At 35.1% G+C, this 17,002-nt stretch overlaps 1 protein-coding gene across 4 annotated transcripts in view; it reads right to left on the minus strand.

Moving 5' to 3' along the window:
- MAN1A2 (mannosidase alpha class 1A member 2) overlaps nucleotides 1–17,002 on the minus strand; it is a 156,337-nt gene that overhangs the window by 80,997 nt on the left and 58,338 nt on the right. For all 4 annotated transcript variants that reach the window (XR_011463622.1, XR_011463621.1, XM_070367422.1 and 1 more), the window contains exons 4-5: nucleotides 13,339–13,457; nucleotides 7,376–7,456 (exon numbers count right to left, since the gene is read on the minus strand). Coding sequence is in view for 2 of the 4 variants with exons in the window: in XM_070367422.1 (XP_070223523.1) it covers nucleotides 7,376–7,456; nucleotides 13,339–13,457 (200 nt within the window). In the remaining 2 variants the exon portion in view is untranslated. The remainder of the gene's footprint in view (nucleotides 1–7,375; nucleotides 7,457–13,338; nucleotides 13,458–17,002) is intronic.

The raw sequence follows: 17,002 nt of genomic DNA on the forward strand, positions 1-17,002 counted from the left end.
TGGGGAAGGAAATAATCACCCAAGTCCAAGAAACCCAGAGAATCCCAAACAGGATAAACCCAAGGCGAAACACCCCAAGACACATATTACTCAAATTAACAAAGATCAAACACAAAGAACAAATATTAAAAGCAGCAAGGGAAAAACAAACAAATAACACACAAGGGAATTCCCATAAGGATAACAGCTGATCTTTCAATAGAAACTCTTCAAGCCAGGAGGGAATGGCAAGACATACTTAAAATGATGAAAGAAAATAACCTACAGCCCAGATTATTGTACCCAGCAAGGATTTCATTCAAGTATGAAGGAGAAATCAAAAGCTTCTCAGATAAGCAAAAGCTGAGAGAATTCTGCACCACCAAACCAGCTCTACAACAAATACTAAAGGATATTCTCTAGACAGGAAACACAAAAATGGTGTATAAATTCAACCCCAAACAATAAAGTAAATGGCAACGGGATCATACTTATCAGTAATTACCTTAAACGTAAATGGGTTGAATGCCCCAACCAAAAGACAAAGACTGGCTGAATGGATACAAAAACAAGACCCCTACATATGTTGTCTACAGGAGACCCACCAAAAAACAGGGGACACATACAGACTGAAAGTGAAGGGCTGGAAAAAGATTTTCCATGCAAATAGGGACCAAAAGAAAGCAGGAGTAGCAATACTCATATCAGATAAAATAGACTTTAAAACAAAGGCTGTGAAAAGAGACAAAGAAGGTCACTACATAATGATCAAAGGATCAATCCAAGAAGAAGATATAACAATTATAAATATATATGCACCTAACACGGAGCACCGCAGTATGTAAGACAAATGCTAACAAGTATGAAAGGAGAAATTAACAATAACACAATAATAGTGGGAGACTTTAATACCCCACTCACACCTATGGATAGATCAACTAAACAGAAAATTAATAAGGAAACACAAACTTTAAACGATACAATAGACCAGTTAGACCTAATTGATATCTATAGGACATTTCATCCCAAAACAATGAATTTCACCTTTTTCTCAAGCGCATGGAACCTTCTCCAGGATAGATCACATCCTGGGCCATAAAGCTAGCCTTGGTAAATTCAAAAATAGAAATCATTCCAAGCATCTTTTTCTGACCACAATGCAGTAAGATTAGATCTCAATTACAGGAGAAAAACTATTAAAAATTCCAACATATGGAGGCTGAACAACACGCTGCTGAATAACAAACAAATCACAGAAGAAATCAAAAAGAAATCAAAATTTGCATAGAAACGAATGAAAATGAAAACACAACAACCCAAAACCTGTGGGACACAGTAAAAGCAGTCCTAAGGGGAAAGTTCATAGCAATACAGGCACACCTCAAGAAACAAGAAAAAGTCAAATAAATAACCTAACTCTACACCTCAAACAACTAGAAAAGGAAGAAATGAAGAACCCCAGGGTTAGTAGAAGGAAAGAAATCTTAAAAATTAGAGCAGAAATAAATGCAAAAGAAACAAAAGAGACCATAGCAAAATCAACAAAGCCAAAAGCTGGTTCTTTGAAAGGATAAATAAAATTGACAAACCATTAGCCAGACTCATCAAGAAACAAAGGGAGAAAAATCAAATCAATAAAATTAGAAATGACAGTGGAGAGATCACAACAGACAACATAGAAATACAAAGGATCATAAGAGACTATTATCAACAATTATATGCCAATAAAATGGACAACGAGGAAGAAATGGACAAATTCTTAGAAAAGTACAACTTTCCAAAACTCGACCAGGAAGAAATAGAAAACCTTAACAGACCCATCACAAGCATGGAAATTGAAACTGTAATCAAAAATCTTCCAGCAAACAAAAGCCCAGGTCCAGACGGCTTCACAGCTGAATTCTACCAAAAATTTAGAGAAGAGCTAACACCTATCCTGCTCAAACTCTTCCAGAAAATTGCAGAGGAAGGTAAACTTCCAAACTCATTCTATGAGGCCACCATCACCCTAATACCAAAACCTGACAAAGATGCCACAAAAAAAGAAAACTATAGGCCAATATCACTGATGAACATAGATGCAAAAATCCTAAACAAAATTCTAGCAATCAGAATCCAACAACACATTAAAAAGATCATACACCATGACCAAGTGGGCTTTATCCCAGGGATGCAAGGATTCTTCAATATCCGCAAATCAATCAATGTAATACACCACATTAACAAATTGAAAACAAAAACCATATGATTATCTCAATAGATGCAGAGAAAGCCTTTGACAAAATTCAACACCCATTTATGATAAAAAACTCTCCAGAAAGCAGGAATAGAAGGAACATACCTCAACATAATAAAAGCTATATATGACAAACCCACAGCAAACATTATCCTCAATGGTGAAAATTGAAAGCATTTCCTCTAAAGTCAGGAACAAAACAAGGGTGCCCACTTTCACCATTACTATTCAACATAGTTTTGGAAGTTTTGGCTACAGCAATCAGAGCAGAAAAAGAAATAAAAGGAATCCAAATTGAAAAGAAGAAGTAAAACTCTCACTATTTGCAGATGACATGATCCTCTACATAGAAAACCCTAAAGACTCCACCAGAAAATTACTAGAACTAATCAATGATTATAGTAAAGTTGCAGGATATAAAATCAACACACAGAAATCCCTTGCATTCCTATACACTAATAATGAGAAAACAGAAAGAGAAATTAAGGAAACAATTCCATTCACCATTGCAACGAAGAGAATAAAATACTTAGGAATATATCTACCTAAAGAAACTAAAGACCTATATATAGAAAAAACTATAAAACACTGGTGAAAGAAATCAAAGAGGACACTAATAGATGGAGAAATATACCATGTTCATGGATTGGAAGAATCAATATAGTGAAAATGAGTATACTACCCAAAGCAATTTATAGATTCAATGCAATCCCTATCAAGCTACCAACAGTATTCTTCACAGAGCTAGAACAAATAATTTCACAATTTGTATGGAAATACAAAAACCTCGAATAGCCAAAGCGATCTTGAGAAAGAAAAATGGAACTGGAGGAATCAACCTACCTGACTTCAGGCTCTACTACAAAGCCACAGTTATCAAGACAGTATGGTACTGGCACAAAGACAGAAATATAGATCAATGGAACAAAATAGAAAGCCCAGAGATAAATCCACGCACATATGGACACCTTATCTTTGACAAAGGAGGCAAGAATATACAGTGGATTAAAGACAATCTTTTAACAAGTGGTGCTGGGAAATCTGGTCAACCACTTGTAAAAGAATGAAACTAGAACACTTTCTAACACCATATACAAAAATAAACTCAAAATGGATTAAAGATCTCAACATAAGACCAGAAACTATAAAACTCCTAGAGGAGAACATAGGCAAAACACTCTCTGACATACATCACAGCAGGATCCTCTATGACCCACCTCCCAGAATATTGGAAATAAAAGCAAAATAAACAAATGGGACCTAATTAAACTTAAAAGCTTCTGCACATCAAAGGAAACTATTAGCAAGGTGAAAAGACAGCCTTCAGAATGGGAGAAAATAATAGCAAATGAAGCAACCGACAAACAACTAATCTCAAAAATATACAAGCAACTCCTACAGCTCAACTCCAGAAAATAAATGACCCAATCAAAAATGGGCCAAAGATCTAAATAGACATTTCTCCAAAGAAGACATACAGATGGCTAACAAACACTTGAAAAGATGTTCAACATCACTCTTTATCAGAGAAATGCAAATCAAAACCACTATGAGGTACCATTTCACACCAGTCAGAATGGCTGATCCAAAAGTCTACAAATAATAAATGCTGAGAGGGTGTGGAAAAGGGAACCCTCTTACACTGTTGGTGGAATGCAAATTAGTACAGCCACTATGGAGAACAGTGTGAGATTCCTTAAAAACTGGAAATAGAACTGCCTTATGATCCAGCAATCCCACTGCTGGGCATACACACTGAGGAAACCAGAAGGGAAAGAGACACGTGTACCCCAATGTTCATCGCAGCACTGTTTATAATAGCCAGGACATGGAAGCAACCTAGATGTCCATCAGCAGATGAATGGATAAGAAAGCTGTGGTACATATACACAATGGAGTATTACTCAGCCATTAAAAAGAATACATTTGAATCAGTTCTAATGAGGTGGATGAAACTGAGACTATTATACAGAGTGAAGTAAGCCAGAAGGAAAAACATAAATACAGTATACTAACGCATGTATATGGAATTTAGAAAGATGGTAACGATAACCCTGTGTACGAGACAGCACTGTGGGAGAGGGTGGGAAGATTTGGGAGAATGTCATTGAAACATGTGAAATGTCATGTATGAAACGAGATGCCAGTCCAGGTTCAGTGCACGATGCTGGATGCTTGGGGCTGGTGCGCTGGGAAGGCCCAGGGGGGATGGTATGGGGAGGTTGGGAGGAGGAGGGTTCAGGATGGGGAGCATGTGATTTTTTTTTTTAAAAAAAAAAAAAAAAAAAATAGCATCAGGAAAATTATTCAGAAAAGAAAAAAATGTCTTGAGCCAGCTGCAAACTTAAACTTTTATTAAAAGCTGTTTTAAATCAATTGTATTTATATATACTGACATTATACAATCAGCAATTAAAATTTAAAAATGCAATACCACTTTTAACAGCATCAAGAAACATGAAATATAAACCCATGAAAATATACATAAGATCTGTAAAATCTAGGAACACCAATAAACAAAATTAAAGAACTAAATAAATGTAGAGATATGTTATGTTCATGCATTGGAAGTTATCAATTTTCCTTAAACTTACTGACAGACTCAATATAATCCCAATCAAAATTCCAGTAAGATTATTTTGTGACAATCAGGAAACTGATTCTAAAGTTTATATAGAAAATGAAACTAGAATAGCCAAAATAATTCCAAAAAGGAACAAAGTTGTAGGATTCATACAACCTAATTATGAGACCATAAAGACCAAAAATTCATAATTACAAACACAGAATGGTAATGGCAAAAGGACAGGCATACAGATCAACAGAACAGAGTCTAGAAGTATATCCACACTTGGTCAATAGATTTCATATATGGTCAATTAATTTCAAAAAAGGTGCAAAGTCAATTAAATAGAGAAAGACTAGTCTTTTCAACAATGGTTGGATTTTCAAATTCTAGCAATGGATATCTATATGGAAAGAGATGAATCTCAATCTCTACCTCACAGCATGTAAAATTTAACTCAAAACAACTATAGATTTAAAAGTATAATAAAGTAAAACTATAATGCATTTAGAGAAAATCTGTGTGACCTTGGATTAGACAAACATTTCTTGAACAAAATATCAAATACATGAACCATAAAAGATATAACTGATAAACTGGATTAATTCAAGATGTGACAACTCCAGTTCTTCAAAAGATACTGTTAAGTCACAGAAAAGCCAGAGAGAGAAAACACTTGAAAACACTTGAAAAGTCCTAAGTCCAGAATATACAGAATATACAAAAAACAAAAAAACAAAAAACCTCTCAACATTCAAAAATAATAAAACAAACAAATTTAATGGCCAAAGACTGAACAATTAAAAAAGATATATGAATGACAAGCACATGAAAAGGTGCTCAACATGATCTGTCATTAGAGAGAAGGAAAATAAGACCACAATGAGATGCTACTACACACCTATAGCTAAAAATAATAAAGAAACTCTCAATAGCAAGTACTAGTCATGATAGAAGACAATTGTTGGAAAAAGAGTCTGGTGAGTTCTTCCAAAGTTTACTAACCATTTGATCCCACAATCTCACTTCTAGATATTTACCCAAAAGACATAAAAATTTATGATCCCACAGAAACCTAACGCAAATATTTATAGCGGCTTTATTCATAACCTCCAAAACTAAAAACAAATCCACTGGTGAATGGATAAACTACCTTAGAGTCACACAATGCAATACTATATACAGCAGTAAAAAAAAAAAAAAAAGATACTAAATATATGCTGCTGCTGCTAAGTCGCTTCAGTCGTGTCCGACTCTGTGCGACCCCAGAGACGACAGCCCACCAGGCTCACCCGTCCCTGGGATTCTCGAGGCAAGAACACTGGAGTGGGTTGCAATTTCCATAAATCTCAAATGCATTGTACTACAGAAAGAAGCCAGTAGGAATGGAAAACCTATCAATTGTTACCAGAGGCTGGTGGTAATGGTAAAAGGGAATTTTATGGGATGATAAATTCCTCTGTCTCTTACTTGTGCTTACTAGATTGTATGCACTGTAAAAATTCATATAAGTATTCACTGAAGTGGGTGAATTTTACTGTGTAAGTAACACTTCATTAAGTCTGACCAAAAAATCCTATGAAGGCAATGGCACCCCACTCCAGTATTCTTGCCTGGAAAATCCCATGGACAGAGGAACCTGGTAGGCTGCAGTCCATGGGGTCGCTAAGAGTCGGGCACGACTGAGTGACTTCCCTTTCACTTTTCACTTTCATGCATTGGAAAAGGAAATGGCAACCCACTCCAGTATTCTTACCAGGAGAATCCCAGGGACAGAGGAGCCTAGTGGGCTGCCGTCTGTGGGGTCGCACAGAGTTGGACACGACTGAAGCGACTTAGCAGCAGCAGCAGCAGCATTAACTTACTATGATTTTATTGATAAAAGTGAGGTGTACTTGTTAAGTATATTTCAAGTACTCCTTGTTAAAGGTGATTTTTGGAAATGATGGTTCTGTACTTTGAGAAACTCTAAACTCTAAAAGCTGGGTCAGAATTTCTCAAAGTACAGAACCATCGTTTCCAAAAATCACCTTTAACAAGGAGTACTTGAAACATACTTAATAAGTACACCTTTATCAAGGAGTATTTAAAAACATAAATAATGGTCTCTATTTCAAACTAACTGAATTTCAGTCCAAGACTTCCAAAAAGGAGAATTTAGAGTTGTTGGTGTTTTATTTTTTTAATTCACAGCAATAAATTGCATTCAATTTCCAAATAGGCACTTTAAACAAAATGAATCTTACTGATTCATTCCTTAATTTTAATCTTATTGACTCATTTTCTCCTTTTGTTTCAACCATGTAATTAACTGCAATGGCAAATTCTAGAGGATTACTCCTACAGAGGAGACATAGTGTACACAATGTTAGGATCTGTGATAAATTTGTCTTACTGATATTCTCAAAACAAAAAAATCATTAACCCCAAGGAACAGAGCTCTATCTGAAGATCTAGTTATTTCAGAAAACCTGTAGATTAGTTCAATATTAGACAATTTAAAAAGATGACATGCTGCTAGGGAAATATTTCATTTTACTAAATTTAATTCACAACCTTTTCCCCCAAACAATTTATTACTTGATTTTGCTCACCTCCTCTCCTGAAAGGTAATACGCTGCAAGTAAGCCTCCAATAAATCGAATGTTGACTTCAAACACAGACACTTCTGAATTCTGTGAAAACATATTGAAAATGCTCACATATACACAAAGCTGTAAAGGTTTCGAAATATCTTCAATACTTCATATGTTTCTCACAAACACACTGGGGAGAATATTTTTTTTCCACTTTCTACATCTTCATTTCTCATGCAACTGAAATCTCACCTCCCATTTGTTAATGTTACTGAAACTCCTCTACTGCTATCAGCACAGCTTTCTAGTTGCCAAACCAATGGGCCATTTTCATGTGCCTTACATATGATTATGAAATTAGCAAGATATTTGATGACTTGACTATTCTCCCTCATGAAAGCCTCCATTTCTTAAATTTTGAAACAGTGCTCTATCCACTGGCCCCTTTCTGTTCTATACTATATTCACTACACTATAATATATATTCAGTAAACTGTATGTCCATTTTTACTTCTATCTCTTCTCATGAATTTTAAATACTTTTCTAGTATGTATAACTTAATCAATGTTAAAGGAGGTACCAAAAAGTAATGACAAGATAATAGATTTTTCGATTAATAATGTTGAAAAACTAACTCCTAGATGAGAAATTAATTTGACTCTCATATATATGATATATACATATTTATCAAAATGAAATCAAAATAATTTAGAAGTAAACACAGAAGTACAAAAAAAAAAGTAGGAGAAAATGTGACAACATATCTATACTCCCTTGAGAAAGCAGGTACTTTATAAGCATATAATCAATGGCACTGATAACAAACAATGATAGAAAAACTTGAATTTCCCCATAATGAAAATTACCTATAACAAAAAAATCATGAACAAAATTAAAAGGCAAGAAACAAACAGAAGGATATCTGCCACAAATATAGAGTAACTTACCACATATAGTCTACAGGTTTGTATTTAGATATGGATAAAGATATTGCTGAGACAGATTCTAATGCATGGAAAGAAAAGTGAAGAAGTAGCAAAGAACATGACCAAAGAATCCACAGAATATACAAAATTGACTAATAGAAAAATAATATTTCTAATTAACTTTTAAATAAAAATTAAAAGGAAATATGTATTACCCTGAAGGCTTTCCAATATTCACAGGCAGAAGACATCATTTGCTAACACAAGCATAATTCTCTAATATAGAACTTTCACAATATAATTATTTTAATAACATAAACTGTTATCCCATCCTCAAAAGCAAAGCATTTACACTACTTCATATATTCCCAATATAAAGCATACTGCAGGATATATAGTAGACATTCACTAAATATAGAGAGGAAGCGAAAGAGGGAGAGAGGGTCTCTGTCACTCGCTGGAACAATAATACCTTCTAACCAGTTTCCCTGATTTCATCCTTCCCAGCACTCTATTTGTTCAGTACCGTATAGCTAGAGCGTAATGTAACTTTTCAATCTTAGGTCAGCATAGATTACCACTCTGTGCAAACTTTTACAATGATTTCTGGTTATACTCAGGATAAAATGACTTATTAGACATAATAAGATTCCCCACAACCTCTCTGACATTATCTCCTAACAAATATCCCTCTGACTCACTTTATGGTTGCACCAAATGGGCCTACCTGCCATTTGAGAATTGTCGAATTCACTTCTGTGTCAGTCTTTACACCACTTGCACATCTCTAGGAGCAAATTTCACTTAGAAAGTTTTTCTGACCACACAATATAAAATAGTGAAGTAATCCCTCATCACTAATAGTCTTTATTCTGTACTATTTCCCCAATTAACACTTATCATCATCTTAATATGGTATAATTCTTTATTTGTAAAATTTAAACCTTTCCTGACAAGAGACAGAAGAGAAGGTCTAGAGAACAGAACAGAGAGCATGAAGAAGAAACATTATTTACAGGAGTAAAGACAGAATCTTCCTAAAGTGCTGAAAACAAAAGTCCTCAGACTAAAGAATATTATGCATCCTTTACAGAATGATCTAAATACAGAATGGTAAAGAAACTGCAGAAAAACAAAGCAAAGAAAGAAAATATTAACAAGGGGGGAAAAGACAGATTACCTTTTAAAAATTAAACTGACAGCATACTTTTCAACAGCATGTTAGAAAGACAATGAGATTGTATCTTTAAAAGGTTAAGAGAAAATAATCACCAACCTCTAATTTTATACTCAGCTATAATACCTATTAGGAGAAAGCTTGGCTCTCTCATATCCACATGGCTTCCCTTGGGTGTCTTCTCAGAAATGTTATTACCTTCAATAGTCATCAGATATAAAAACAGCAACTTTTCACCACTGCTTACTCCTGTTTACTCACCAATTTACTCACCAATCCTATTTATTTACTCTTCTTTAAGAGTAAGAACTTATCACTACCTGATATGTTATATATAACTTGAATATGCATTTACTATTTTTCTTGCGTAACTGCTTAGCTGCTGCTAAGTCACTTCAGTCATGTCTGACTCTGTGCGACCCCATAGATGGCAGCCCACCAGGCTCCCCAGTCCCTGGGATTCTCCAGGCAAGAACACTGGAGTGGGTTGCCATTTCCTTCTCCAACGCATGAAAGTGAAAAGTGAAAGTGAAGTCGCTCAGTCGTGTCCGACTCTTAGCGACCCCATAGACTGCAGCCTACCAGGCTTCTCTATCCATGGGATTTTCCAGGCAAGAGTACTGGAGTGGAGTGCCATTGCCTTCTCCAACTAGAATATAAACTAGTATAAACCAGAGATAAAACTCTGTTTTGTTCATTCCTGTATCCATAGATCCAGAACAGTGTCTGTCACAGAGAAAGCACTCAATAAATACGTTTATTTTTCTATTCATTATTTTTCTATTCATTACCTAATTTTTCTATTCATTACTTTAAATGCAAGCTGGGACCAACTAGACAACAATTACACATAAGACAAGAAGGAGATGAGCTAAATTAAAACATTCTAAGATCTTTATATTTTTCAGAAGAAAGAGAAACTGATTAATTTTAAACTTTGGTAAGTATATCTATTAAAATTTCAAGAGAAACCCCAAAATAAACAGAAATGGAAAGTATATAATCAAACTAGTAGAAGTAAAAAGAGATACAAACTAAAAAATAATAGAGGAAAAAACAGACATGAAGTAATTTAATCTAAAATAAGAAAGAGAGAAAGTAAAGGCAAATGAGAAGCACAATAATAATATAGGTAGCAAAATAATGATGGAAGATCCAACTCCAAAAATATATTACCATACTAAGTGCAAATATTTCAAATTTAACAGTTAAAAGATTCCAAGACTGGATAAAAGTAAAAAAATCTAAGTACACATCATATGTAAAATACACAGCTAAAACAAATGACACAGAAAGGCTAAAAGTAAAGGAATGAAAAATAACTGTGCTGATTATTAAGCTATTTTTTCCTCAGCTTCAAATCCATCCTTAAACATTCTACTTTGGTATATAGAAACTAGAACTCTTCAAATGCATTTCTCATTTGCCAGTGGGCTCCCCAAGAGGCCCTGCCAATGACAAGAAGTGCTATAAAGATAATACAAGGATGAAGGAAGGAAAAGGAACTTATTTCTTCTAGTTTACTTCTGGTTTCTGACAGTGTCAAACCAGCCATGATTCTTCACCCTGGCATTTGCTTCCAGGTTACAGTTCCCTGTCACAGACACATTCTCCAAATTGGCCTCTTTATGCTCTTTTGAGATACCAAGCTCTAGCTAGGTACCCCCTCTTCAGATGTCTGGGCCCTAGCTCCAAGAGGATCCTTTTAAGAACTCCTAAATTATCAAAAACAGAGCCCCAAGCTACTAAATTTTAATGATCTCAACCTCTTCTGATTGTTCTCAGAGTTCCAGGCATGGCAGCTATCTATTGCAGTTATTAATACTACCTCTTGTAATACAATAATGTTCTACTTTGTCTTTTCAGTGCCCCATTATTTGGTTAACAATTCTAAACAATAAATCCTCTCATTTAAAAAACTGTACAGTTTTGGTTCTTGATTGAGCCAACTGACACAATACACCAACAAATTATCAGGCATAATAAAATTGCCATGTTAACAAACAGGAGGGTCTGAGAGTCACAAATGCCAATTCTCTCCAAATTCATCTATGAACTGAATGCAATCCTCATCAAAATTTCAACAGGGTTTTCCAGAGCTTAAAAGAACAAAGAACTGAGAACTGCTAAGATCATTTCCTAGTAGAATGACATTAATAATACCAAGATTCAAATATAGGTATCAAGTTGTCTTATAAAAATACTGTGGCTAAGAGTACAATAAATATTTAGACTGCTAAAATATTCATGTAGGAATAAACAGAAGAGCAAGTAGAAAACAACAGACTATAACTAATACATGACTAATGTGGCATGTATAAATAGCAGGGAAATATTAATAAATAGAATCAACTATTTGTTGATCAACTGATAATTGCCTATCATATTCTACCTACACATTCAATTATATAAGGACTATAGACCCAAATGCAGAAGTTTAGAAGTTTAGAATTAAACATTGGAATATATCTTCATGACCATGAAGTAAGGATTTCTTAAATAAGATGCAAAAAGCATAATCTCTAAGGGCTACTTAAATACGGGGTGGGCGGCGGCAGGGGGTGGTGTGGAGAGGAGTGGATGAACTACATTTCTCAATCCCCTTTATAATAAGATGTGGCCACATGAGTAAGATTCACTCACTAATACACAAGCAAAAATGGGGTAACCGACTCTAAACAATCATATATCTTTTCTCTATCCTTTCCTTCCTCCTTTCTGCCACTGAGCACTTATCCACCTTATCTTGAGGAATCATCTATGAAGATGAAGCTTTATACTGCAGTTGACAGAGCAGTAAGACAATGGATCCTAGATCACTGAGGAGCTACCCAAATCAGTCCTAACTGCTTAACTCTGCACTTGATTTCCAGGAAACAGAAACAAATTCTCTCTCTTGCTTAGGCTATTTCATACTAGATTTTCTGTTATGCACAGCCAAACCTAAACCTGATAATAAAAACTGTTGTTATATATGCTCAAAGTGCTAAAATAATACAAAAGAAAGTAATCAGTTTTAGTCTAATTAGCATCAGGAAAGGCATCAGAAAAGAAATGATTACAGATTTAAATCATAATTTGAATGATACAGAGTCTGCCAAAGAGAAAAACACATAAAGGAGTGGTTTCTCACTACACTCAGAAGGAACAACAAGTACAAATATCATGAAAGATAATAATGAATATGACAAAGTAGCTCACACATCTTTTAGGTGAAGACTGGTAGCAATGAAAATAACTGCTATCATTTACTGAACACTGAATATGTACCAGATTATCTCAAATAATCCTCACAATACTGCAACAGGATAGCAATTTTATGACAGGTTTAGAAAGTAGCACTTACTTACAGGTAGATTTCCCAAGGAGTACTAGAATGTAGCTATGCTGGGCTTCAAACCTAAGCAGTACCACTTAACAACTATGCCAAAATTCTGGGATGATGAGCACATGCCTATGAAGACTCATCAAAACTGTGCCATATTCACACGATTCAACTATACTTCAATTTAAAAAATAACATTTTTAAAAGATGTTAAAAAAACTGCGCCAAATCACTGTATCTTTAAAAAACAATAAAATATTTATTTTAAAGTTAATTTATGATTTTCCTATATTTGCAGTTCAATGTGCTTTTTTCCCCTAACTCTTGCTTTTAACACACTCAACATGTTACCTTAAATGATAAGAGTAAGAAAAGTAAACGGAAAATGCTGAGAAAAGGTGTCTATTTTATGCAAAAACTAAACAATTGACAACTGCAAAAGAAGAAGGGAGATTTGGGATTTCCTTAAACTCAGTATAATACTCAAAACTACTGTTAGAGACTGTGCTTTTCTTTATAGTCAACTGAATAAATTATGAACTGTATACTCACCACACTGAAATCAAGGTTGTTTTCAATCCATTTTTGCCCATCTCGGAATTCATCGTGAAGTCCCATGATATAAAGGGTATCCAAAGCATCTACTATAGTAGCACCCATTTGTGAAGTTCCTATATTTACAGAGAAAAATGTCATTAAAAAGATACCCTTCGTACAAGACTTATTTTCATTTTTCATATATATAGAAAGTAAACCAGAGTAGGAATATAGGGATTAAAAAAATATCCAACACCATCTACTTTTCCATTAGAATAGACAATATACATTGTTTAAAACATTTTTCTAAAGAGACACATTGATAACTAATAGGAAGACAAAGGAAAACTAAAACTGTAATTCTTAATTTTCTTCCTGGTTCAGAAAATGAGATCTCTCTGCTTAACTGAGATAGATCAAAGAAAAAAAAAAAGGATTAATTTAAGAAATGGTGAGGGTGGTTCAAGATGGCAAGCTAAGTCATAAGACAACCATGAACCATGCTCTTTTGATCCAAATTCATAAAAAGGGCAAAAAACATACTTAAAATAATAATTAAAGTATAACAAGGCTATATGACTGTAGTGGGAATATAAAGTATAATAATCCTTAACAATCAAAAAGCAGATAGAATGTATTTTAAAAGAAGGAAGTCATAAAATGTGTACTAAGATTTGCCTATCTTCAAAAAGAGATCATCTTGATCTTAAAGAAAATGTTTCGGGGGGGGAGGAATTAATTGAACAAAACTAGCTTAACTGATACCAAAACCAGGTACTGGACACACAAGAAAACAGAACAGGCCCATCTTACTAATGAACAGAACTGCAAAAACTCTGAATAAGATACTAGTAAGACAAATCCGGTAGCAGAGTAAAAGAACAATAACAAGGAGCAACTGGGTTCTCCCTAGCCCCAGGAATGAGATTATTATTTCTACCTTCTGAGAATGAAAATCACCCACACAGCTTACTGCCTATATTAACATAACTTTATTATTACACTGTCTTCATCAATGAGTTTATTCTTACAGGAAACATACTCAGAAAGACAGAAGTTACAAAATAAGTTTATTGTTCATTCCAGGAACTTCTTCAAAGATCCATCAACTCTTTAACAGAAAGTATCAAATGATGGCTAACACTTCAAAACTCTAAACCTCCTTCCTTTAAATTCTCTGATCATGTTGCTGTTGTTTAGTTGCTAAGTCATGTCTGACTCTTTTGCAATCCTATGAATGGTAGCCCGCCAGGCTCCTCTGTCCATGGAGTTTCCCAGGCAAGAAATACTGAGGTATTTACATGCCATTTACATCTCCAGGGGATCTTTCAGGGATCAAACTCACATCTCCTGAATTAGCAGGTGGATTCTTTCTCACTGAGCCACTAGGTAAGCACATAACATAATGATCCTTCTCCAATCATAACCAAGATATAATCAACCATAATCCACCAATTGAAGGGCCCTTACTAAGAAAGACTTAAAATCTCAATATATATCTCAACTTCGTCCTTCCCTGTCTAACAGGCTACTAAGGTTCTGCTGAGGGAGTGATCTCCCTTACCATGGTAAACATTATCCTCAGCTAGGGCTTCTCTGATAGTTCAGTTGGTAAAGAATCCGCCTGCAATGCAGGAGACTCCGGTTTGATTCCTGTGTCAGGAAGATTCGCTGGAGAAGGGATAGGCTACCCACTCCAGTATTCTTGGGCTTCCTTTGTGGCTCAGCTGGTAAAGAATCCACCTGCAATGCAGGAGACCTGGGTTCAATCCCTGAGTTAGGAAGATCCTCTGGAGAAAGGGAAGGCTACCCACTCCAGTATTCTGGCCTAGAGAATTCCATGGACTGTATAATTCATGGGATCGCAAAGAGTCTGACACGACTGAGCAACTTTCACTTTGTCTTATCAACAAGTTACCTTGGTGATATTTTAGGAATCTGTATTCAATACTACTTAGGTTCATTGTTGTTGTTGTTTAATCATTCATCATGTCTTAACTCTTTTGCAAAACCATGGAATACAGCCTGCCAGGCTTGTCTATCCATGGGATTTTCCAGGCATGAATACTAGAACGGGTTGCTATTTCCTTCTCCAGAGGATCTTCCAGACACAAAGATCAAAGTCACATCTCCTTCATTGACAGGCAGATTATTTAACACTGAGCCACGAGGCTCAGGCAAATTCTTTACCACTGAAGCCTATCTAGGTTCATATTTTCCATCTAATATTCCTTCTATTTATTTATTTATTTTGGCCACACTGCACTGCATGTAGAACTTCTCTAAACAGGAATCGAATCCATGCCCCCTGTAGCAGAAGCTCAAACTCTTTAGCCACTGGACTACCAGGGAAGCCCTTTACTTTCCTTCTTAATTCCATACTTTTTTCCCCAAATGTTTTCTTAGGATGGTTTTAAGCTATACAAATTTGTTCTTATAACGCTTGTTTTTAACTTACATCACACTTTCTTGTTCATGTGCTCCTAATTATTTCAATTTACCAAGAAGGATATCTTTCTACTAACAAAATGAGTACTCCACCACACTTTTGATAAATTCCTTGGTCTTCTCCCCACTCAGTTCCCTTCATGTTGATATCAACTATAACATTTGTTCTGGGTTATTACAGACATACTTTCCATTTCTTTTTTGTTTCTCAGCTTCCTATTAAGATAACAAAAATGTTATCAAGCTATTTAATCACCCATATATCACTATCTCTTGCATAATCTTTGGCCACCTGATGCATAGAACTGACTCACTGGAAAAGACCCTGATGCTGGCAAAGACTGAAGGTGAGAGGAGAAAGGGACAACAAAGGATGAGGTGGTTGGATGGCATCACCGACTTGATGGACATGAGTTTGAGCAAGCTCCGGGAGTTGGTGATGGACAGGGAAGCCTGGTGTGCTGCAGTCACACCAGGTCACACATGGGGTTACAAAGAGTTGAACACGACTGAGCAACTGAACTGACTGACTTGCATAATCACCTGAATCAAATATGTATCTCTATTTATTTTAGTATTTTGTCCACAATATATATCATGCATATTTTAAATCCTTAGGAGTCCCTGTTTTTGTTCTCATTTCTATTTTTATAGGTAGCTATGTTCAGTTCTCTAGTTATTTATTTAGTCCTTTAAATACATGTTGCTCTGAGGTGTTGACTATTCTGAAATGGAAAAAGGCCAGACCCACATATATGTACTGATTTTGGTTGGTTCCACAAGGAGAGGTTTGTGCCACAGGCTAAGCAGCACAAAAAAGTGAAAGGCAAAATTGAAATTACTGGCTATCCCTATGACTTTTACCTAGACGACAACTGAAGATTTCAACTGGAAAAAATTAAAGGGTCTAAAACTACTCTTGGGTCAAATAAACACTAAAGTATGACCCTACAGAAGATATAAAATATTAATAAAGATTTATTATGAGAACACAGAAATCAACCAGTTCTGAGGAAAACTCCTAACTTGAAAATTTTGTACTATTTAATAAGAACAAATGAAAACAATTGCACTCTGTTCTAACAAAGTACGAAAAAGAATGATAAACTTGAGCAACAAAGTAGAAGAATCAGAAAAGTTAAAGGCAGAAGTAAATGAATTAGTAATAAACAACTATCAGAATAATAAATTCAAGAGATGATTCTATGAAAAGAACTATACAATAAATTTA

This window comes from Bos mutus, chromosome 3, assembly GCF_027580195.1.
Source record: "Bos mutus isolate GX-2022 chromosome 3, NWIPB_WYAK_1.1, whole genome shotgun sequence".
NCBI lineage: Eukaryota > Metazoa > Chordata > Mammalia > Artiodactyla > Bovidae > Bos > Bos mutus.